Below are 8,808 nucleotides of genomic sequence, written 5' to 3'. Positions count from 1 at the left end.
CGCGCCACAGCCCCGCCCCCCGCAACACGAGGAGGCGTTCCTCTGCTGCCGACCAAACTGGCCGGTGTGAACAGGATGCATTCTTTATAGAGCCGAGCCGAGTAGAGCCGGGCTTCTGAATTAGAGCCGGTGGAAAGGAGGCATTTGTCCCATTTTCGAGGTTTCCAGGTTCAGGTCTGGAGATTAGGCCGACCGTGACAGGGTCTGGATCTGAACCCCACCGAAAACCTGACTTCCTCTGCCTTCTCCTCACCTGGACCCAGCCCTGGTCCTCGAGGATCTCCATCCTGCAGGGTTCAGGTGTTTCTCTGCTCTGACTCACCTGGTCGGAGCGGCTGAGAGACCGACGGGTTTCTGCAGAACTTACAGACCTGCTGAAGAGCAGAGAAACATCTAAAACCTGCAGGACCAGGACCACAGCAGTGGTTTTTATGCTCGGTTCAGGCGGTCGCCTCATCAGTTCCTCGTTAAGAGCTCGGGGTTGACGCCGGAACAAAATGGCCGCCGTCCATACAGAGACGCTGGTTTCAGGGAGGAACAAGCAGCGGTTTCTTAATTTGTTCCAGATATGTAAGAAAACGGGACGTTGATTAAAAATAAATAAAAAAATCAATCCTTGTGGATGAGTAACAGCACGAAGTTTGTTTGGGAAAATCAAACGATTCCAGGGAAAAATCTGTAATTTGCTTATTTTAAATCGGTCATTTAGATTATAAATTAATCAAGAAATAAAAAAACCTTGTTTAAACTGCTGATCAGGACAAAACAAAATAAATGTTTTCTTGTTTTTTATGTCTAAGTTTGTGAAGATAGTTTCTTCACCTCAGCTTTTTATTTTAATAAACAGTCAGGAAAGAAAAGTCATCGTTTAATCCAACAGATGAATTAATCCGACCGGATTATCGACGATAACGAGCTTCAGCTCGTTAACCCGACACTTCTGTTAAAACACACCATCCTGCTGGAGGACGTTAACAGTCGGCTGATCTGGTGTGTGTGTGTGTGTGTGTGTGTGTGTGTGTGTCTGGGGTTTTTTGTGTGATTAATGGAGGTAATTAAGCATCCGGGTCTGGAATGAGAGGCCTGATGTTTGTTTCTTATTAATCACCTGAAAGTGTGTGTCTGTGTGTGTGTGGCAGTTTGTGTCAGTGTGTGTGTCGGTTTGTGTTGGTGTGTGTCCCTGTGTTGGTGTGTATGTGTGTGTCGGTTTGTCTGTGTGTGTGTGTGTGTCAGTTTGTGACAGTGTGTGTGTGTCTGTCGGAGTGTCAGTGTGTGTTGGTTTGTGTCAGTTTATGTAGGTGTGTTTCAGTTAGTGTCCCTGTGTGTGTGTCCCTGTGTGTGTGTCTCTGTGTGTGTGTTTGTATGTCAGTTTATGTTGGTGTGTGTCCGTGTGTGTGTTTGTGTGTGTCTGTGTGTGTGTGTGTCGGTTTGTGTTGGTGTGTGTCAGTGTGTGTGTGTGTTGGTGTGTGTTGACCAGACGCATCAAAGTCTCGTCAGGATTGATTTGCTCTTCAGTTTAAACTCGCCTCGTTTCTCTGATCATGACGGTAATTTTTATTTTATTTTATTTTTATTTTTTTTGTGCGTCTCGTCAGATCTGCGTTAATGGGACGAAGGAGGAGGAAATGATTCGTAATGAAAACAGTTTTTAATGATGACGAGGGAACAAAAACTCGTTTTCTCGCCTTGTTTCTGCTCTTTGTGACGGCCGCGGTCGCTGAGATCACAGAAACGCCGCTTTCACTCTCACTGTGCGACTCTGATCGCACCTGGTGTGAGTTGTCCCGCCCCCTCAGACACCAAATACATCCAGCTGGGCTCATAAAGCTGGAAGTTTAACTTTAAAATCCTTATTTAACACACTTTAAAAAATGATTTTAAAACTAATCAAAGCTCCAAGTGAGACATACAGACTTTTATAAAACGTAAGCTGAAGTTCGTACGGTTGGCAGGACGTATTTCTTAAAAGGTAAATTTATCAGAAAATTTTAATTTATCAAGATATTCATGTTTAGAACTGAATGGATTTTAACTTTAATTTGATTGGTTTTAACCCACAGTCCAGGTCTTTGGTTGCTTTGTGGAAAAGTTGACTCGGTCCAATTCAAACCTAAAACCAAACAGATCAATTTGAATTATAATTCAGCTCATTTCAGTCAGAATCAGATCTTATTAACTGTGTTCCAGTTGAAGCCGATTCTTTCCAATTTATTACAGAATAAGACAATCAGGTTCAAATCCAACTACACAGATTCCAATTCAAAACTATTATTTTAATCCCAATTTATTCCTTTCACATCCATCTTTTTAATTATAATTTCGACTATTCCAATTCAACTTGGATCAAATGTTATTACAGTAAATATAATTCCATCTACACACACCGATTCAAGAGGATTAGTTTTATTTTCAGTTCATTCAATCGAACCGTAATTTATTCCAGTTCTGTTTGTTCAGATTCAAACATCCGTTTTGATCCAATTTCAATTTAATTTAGTAAATTCAGATTAATTTTTTAATACGTTCCAGTTCAATCTGTTTAAATCTTCAGTTGGATTTCAAGAATTCAAACCAAAACGTTTATCCGTTTTTATAAACTACAATTCAGTTCAATTTAAATTCAAGTCAAAAAAATCTGTTTTTATTCTAACTGCAGACATTCCAGTTCATTATATTTAAGTTTATTCCAATTAAATTGAGTCAAATTCCAGTTTACTTTCACACATTCCAGTTTAGAATTTATTTTAAATCTAATATTTAACCCAATTCAGTCCAATTATATTTACCATTTATGATCCAGTGAAGAGGTTCGATTCACCTACGGTCCACCGTTTAATTCCAGTTTATTTAATCCAGTTCAATGCAGCCAGATTCAGATTAAAATCCACAAATTATGATTTAAAACTCCTCGAATTCAAATTTATTCAAATTATAATCAATTTCAGATCGTTTCAGTTCGAGTTAAAAGCTCCAATTTAACGTTTTCAGTTTGTTTTTTATTGTTATTTATGTTATTAAATGTCAAATGATTTTTATTTTGAAATCTTTGATTTAGTGAAATTGTTAGTAGTCATTCTGTGAGGTTAGAAATAAACGATTGATTCCAATTATTAAGTTTTTATCAGTTTAAATGATTCAGAATCCAAACTTTAATGAATCGACTCCTTTCATTCTTCGGTTAAAGAGATCGTTTCCCTGTTTCCAGACAGGAAGTGATGCAGTTTGTGTTTGAGAATTAACTCGTCCCCGATCGTCCCTAACCTGTCTCCGTCTCCGTCTCCGTCCTCCTCAGGGGAAAGTCGCGCAGACGGCCTGCATGTCCGCCTGCAAACACATCTCCACCTCCCTGATGCAGCTGCTGCTCGACCCGGAGGTCCGGCAGGTCTCCGGCGGGGCGCTCATCCAGCTCCAGGTGGACGTCAAGGAGTGCGAGAGTGAGTTGGCCCCGCCTACCGCGCCTACGCTTCGCTTTACGCCGCCGCGGTTCTGACGGAACCTGGTCCCACGGATTTCATTTGCATCGGGAAACGCTTTCCTGCCGTCCTCCTGTCCTCTCGTCTCCAATCAAACTGAAAGTTCGGCCATCTTTCTTTCGAAGCTCGACGCCCTGATGAATAAATCCGCAGTAATTACGTGACGTAAATGAAGCCGGTTTTTAAATAAAAGTCTCTCCTGTTAGACTCTAAAGGAACACCGCAGCCTGCCTGCAGGGGGCGCTGCCTTCGCTCCTGCTTCAGCTTCCTCGTTCCGTTCCCGTGTCTGCTTTTTAACGCTTCGGTCCGTTAAATTATTTCACGATGTTCCGAAACCTTAAAACGGTTTAATAAGAATCAACTGTTGCATAAAAACAAACTTTAATGACTTGTTGAGTTCAAATTATTTACTTAATCGTCGCTAATTAGAACCAATTAATGACACTTTTTGTTAATGCTTTTAGAAATTACGTATTTATTTTTTTACATTTCTAAAATATAAACATGAATAAACTTAAATATTAAGAAATCTTTTATATTTATAGATCCTTTTCCAAATTATTCTTGATATAAAATGTAACATTTAGGCCATTTTTCAGGGGATTCTAATTAATAAAACATCTAAATTTGTAGGTTTTACGTTTAAAATTATCGGTTTGTTTAATAAAAATAAACGTCTGATTTTAATCCGCAGCGGAGCGTTAATTCACTGCCGGAAATGGATTAATAAAAACACTATTTATTTATTTATTTAGCTGCGTTTAAAGTATTTCAGGGTTTTTTAAGACAATCGATGCTCCGTTTAAATAAAAACTAAAATAAAATAAAACTGCATCTTATTTTCTGCTCCTTAAACAAACCTTAACTCCAAAAATATAATAAATAAAATAAAATATCTGATCTATTATAGAGGTAAAACTCTGAACTTTAAATATAAAATAACTTTATTTATGTCGTACACAACCGCCGTGTTCTTTGTCCACCACTATAAACTGTTTTATTTTTATTAAAAGAAAACTAAAACTTATAAAATGTTTTAGTGCTATAATTTCTCATAAATGACAAAAAAATAACTTTTTGAGTTGCTTTAGCAGACGTGTGATTAAATACAAAATAATGGAAAAGTGACTAAAAGTTAAATTTAAGGAGTTTTATAAAAAGGTTTGATGTTCGGATAAGTTTGCTTTTATTTTTACGGTAAAAAACGTAAATTTTTTGGGACGTATTTGAGCTGTTTTAATCGGTCGGTTTGTCGGTTCCGTCTCACCGTCTCCTTCCTGCTCGCTCTCTGAAACGCCGCTCGCCGGAAACCTCCCGGGTTCGGGTCGCGGTGTTTCTGCTGTTTGCGTCGGAGACCACAGGGGGCGCTGCGGAACAGCCTCAGACCTTTGTCCCTTTTTCATCCACCTCTCCTTCCTCACCTCCTCCTCCTCCTCCTCCTCCTTCTTGATCTGTGAGACTTTGAGACGCAGGATTCTTCTTCTTCTCCTCCTTTTTTCGCGCAGATAAAGGAGCTGCAGACTTGAAAGAGCGCGAGGCGTCGTTGGCTGGGTTTTCGACATGATCAAGGTTCTTAGAGTCACGGAGCGGGTCACACTGCGTGTCTGCGGGTCCGGGACTTGATGCGCAGTGACATGCGTGCAGGGAGATTAGGAGGCTGCAGAGCCGCTTTGTTCGGAGCAGAAAACGGGTCAGGAAGTTGGTGCTGCAGATACAGTAGAGTTCTGAATGAAAACCTCTTTAGAAAAGTAAAAAATGTGGTGAAGAAGTCGAAAAATGTTCAAATATGATCTTTAAGAAGTTCAGAAAGGAGGAAACGGTCCAACAGCTGAAAAGTAAAGAGAGAAAGCAGAAGAAGAGACCAGATCTGAAAGAATAAAAGATAAAATAAATAAAACCCTCCTGAGAGCGGTAAAGAGAAGGGGACAAAACTGGATTTAACCAAGGTGTGAATTTAATAAGGAGGAAGAAGAAAAGCAGAATACACGGTCGAGAGGAAATTAATTAAAGGTTTGAGAAGAAGATCGGATTAGATATTAAATTAAAAAGCTGTTGGGAGGAACTGGAGACACTCGTGACTACAAAGGAAATAAAAAAAATGATGAGTAACGGTCAGAAAAAAGGGGATAAAGTTGAAATAAAACAGGAAAGATGAAATAAAAAGTCAGTAAACAGGAAAAAATGAAGTGAAACTTTAAAAATAAGTTTAAAAAATTGGATAAAATGGAGTAAAATTAAATTAATGTGGGGAAAAAATGGCAAATTTGGAGCCTTTTCTAAAAAAAAGAGATGAGTAGAAAGTGGAATGACGAGAAAACCGGGTTAGAGACGGTTCTGATAGAGCAGGGGTGTCAAACCCAGAGACGCAAGGGGGCCAAAATTAAAAATTTGGTCCTAGCCAAGGGCCAATCACCATCAATCTTTATTAAAAATTACATAAATTAATTGGTTTTAGATGTATTATGTCAAATCATTCATATAGAAATATCAATGACCTTTTCCCAGTTACAGATTATACAGAATTTAGAGCAAACAGACTTTAATGAACACAGACAAACAGATCAAACTTCAAAAATCACATCATTAGCTGTCATTTCTTACGCCTCACTCAGCTTTTAAATGAATCTTTTAACATTAAAACAGACAAAAACCTGATCATACAGAAATTAAAACTATATATTGTTGACTTCTAAGTCACTGTCAGAGAAAACTTCAGTTTTTTTAAGCAAAATAAGAATCAGAGACTCGATCTGAACCAGACTGGAGGGCTGGATGAGATGTTACAGAGGGCCGGAACTGGCCCGCGGGCCTTGAGTTTGACACGTGTGTGATAGAGGAACCGGTTCCAGACGGGAATGCCGTCTTTCCGAAACCCCAACCGAACGTCGGATAGGGCAGAGGCGAGACGACGACGTTCTCCCTGCAGCAAAGCATCCGGGAGTCTCGTTTCCAACCGATGGTGCGACGGAGCGGGACGTGGGCCCACCGGACCACGTCTCCGTGGTGACGGATGACCAACAGGACCAAAGAACCTGGATCCAAGTGGCTGAAATGAGGGTCCGGCTTTAAGGAAGCAAACGTTTCCGTTGGCTCTCAGTCTCATTGCTTCACTTTCTGACGAGTTTAAAAATAATCTGTGGGCCGAATGTTGCAAAATGAGCCTAAACCTGATGGATCCTTCCGGAGGTCCGTCCTCTGACAGGAAACGTCCGAGGCTTGTCCCCCGTCGGTGAGAAAGGATTGTCATGAAACTGGTCCAGGTCCGTTTCGTTTCTGAAGTTTGCTCCAGTCGATCGGGAGCAAAGCTGAGATGGAATAATGTGCGCAGCCAGGACTGCAGTTTCAGGTTTTCCAAATTCAGGAAGAGTTCTCCTGCTTTTCTCGTAGTTTTGAGTCCAGGTGAGACGCTGGCTTTGGAGGAGATGGAAGTAGAGCCGGCGGAGGTTAGATAAGGACGGGCGTCCACCTCGAGGCCGAACCGCGGCCTGGGAACCTTGGGAATGTCTGGGTTTCCCTCCTGGATGTGTCCGTACGATCCGACCACGGAGCGCCATCTTAAACCCCACCCAGGTGTTCCTTTTTGGTTATTGTTGGTTTTTCAGGTTTTTCCTCGGGCTGGAAGCGCACCTGAAGCACCAAACCTGTTTATCTGAACCCGCCGTCTTCCTCTGGTCTCCGCCCCGTTCGTCGTTAATCCAGAGCAGATCCGGACTCGACGTGGAGGAGGGGGAAAAGGTTAATTTCAGGAGTCGCCCGGGGGTCAGGCGTGTAAACGAGCGCCGCGGCGCGTTTCGGCCTTGTGTTTCTGCTTGTGTGTGTCCCCGAGGTGAAAGAGATTAGCCACAGGCCGGCTTCCCTCCCGTTCCCAGCCGGCTTGTTTACAAGAGGCCGACTGACGCCCGGCTTACACTCCGGTCGACCCCGAGGCGTCAAAAANTCTAACACCCCCCCCGTCCCCCGTCCTCGTCCCCCCCTCGTCCCCCCGGCTGTCATTTGTCTGCCAATCTGTCCCGATGCAAAGCAAATCCGACCAGGTCTTTTATTATTCCGTTTTTCACCCTCTCCTCTCCTTCCTCCTCCTCCTCCTCCTCTCTTCCCTCTCTCCGGGGGTGGACGGGGGCGGGTTTGTATTTTCCCACAGGTTTTGCCAGAGCCGGCCCGGTCGCAGGCTTCCAGGGTGACACGTTGCTTCTGGCCTTCAGTGACTTGAGACAAGTAGGTCTTTGTCTCCGTCGTGGTCCTCTCTCCTTCGTTTTCTTTCTGTGTTTGTTGTTTGTCCCCACTATCTCCCCCCCCCTCCTGTCTCACAGTCCTTTTCATCCTTCGTCCCGTCCTCGTCCTTTATTTTGCTTTCTGATTGTTGAGCGTTTCTTTTTTATTTTTAAAACTCACCTTTCGTGCTTCTTCACGTTTTATTCCCGATGTTTCCCCGTCGTGTCTGCTGTGAAAATTGTCTTTTTCTTAAAAAATATTCACGACTTCAAGCAGGATTGGGTTATTTTTAAATATACAAAACCTGATTTTCTTTCCATCAAGAGGTTTTCTTGATGTAAACAAAATTAGAAAATAAAAAATGTTCCTTCTTTTATTTTTAGGTTCGCATTTTGACTAAAACTCTGTTTTTATTTGGTCGTAGTTGGAGCTGAAACACCTCTCAGTACAAAGAATAAAACCAAAACTAAAATATAAATGGATTTCAGAGCCACTTATTAAACATTTAAAGTTAATTTTTGCACATTAACGCCTAAAATGACCTAAAAAAACTGCAGAAGAAATCAAGAAAATTGAGTCTGGAAAAGTTTGCAGATTTTAAAATGGAAAATTGTTGGTAATTTTATTCGAAAAACTGAATTTATTGTTGGAAATAAGCCGTGTAGTCCACAGGAGGTGCTGCGGTAATATGAAGTATTTGGACTCTTATTTATCTTTGGCTTGAAGGTGGATTTGTAACGTGCACAAAAAAGATTAAGGCAGCAGATTTATGTCTCTCAGATCAGAAGGAAGCTGCTGGTGGTTTTGTGTTTAACGTTAAAACACCTGAGTGAAGTTAATTGATCGATGCGTTCCTGTGAAAACGGTCCGATATTCAGTCCCTCCAGGATTTCGCGGGGCATTTTCCTAAAAGTTGCATTTTATTTTTTTACTAAAATCAATGAAAAACCATAACTTTTAATCTGTAAACTAAAAATCCTTCCTAGTTCTGTAAGATAATTCCCAACAAACATTGACATTCTCAAAAGGTGCTTTATTTGAGAACTTTGATAGCTTCTAAACTGACATTCATGAGCATTTCTGGATTGTCCCTGGTCTGCAGCTCTCCTCACATGTTTTGCAG

General features: G+C 41.4%; 1 protein-coding gene across 1 annotated transcript in view; it reads left to right on the top strand.

The window, feature by feature from the left end:
* Positions 1-8,808, top strand: part of exoc6b (exocyst complex component 6B) — a 108,120-nt gene that overhangs the window by 66,996 nt on the left and 32,316 nt on the right. The window contains exons 18-19 of the mRNA XM_037976724.1: positions 3,293-3,434; positions 7,615-7,688. Coding sequence (XP_037832652.1) covers positions 3,293-3,434; positions 7,615-7,688 — 216 coding nt within the window. The remainder of the gene's footprint in view (positions 1-3,292; positions 3,435-7,614; positions 7,689-8,808) is intronic.

This window comes from Kryptolebias marmoratus, linkage group LG7 (genome assembly GCF_001649575.2).
Source record: "Kryptolebias marmoratus isolate JLee-2015 linkage group LG7, ASM164957v2, whole genome shotgun sequence".
Lineage (NCBI taxonomy): Eukaryota > Metazoa > Chordata > Actinopteri > Cyprinodontiformes > Rivulidae > Kryptolebias > Kryptolebias marmoratus.
Note: the sequence above shows the minus strand (reverse complement) of the source record. Positions and strands in the feature narration are given on the sequence as shown.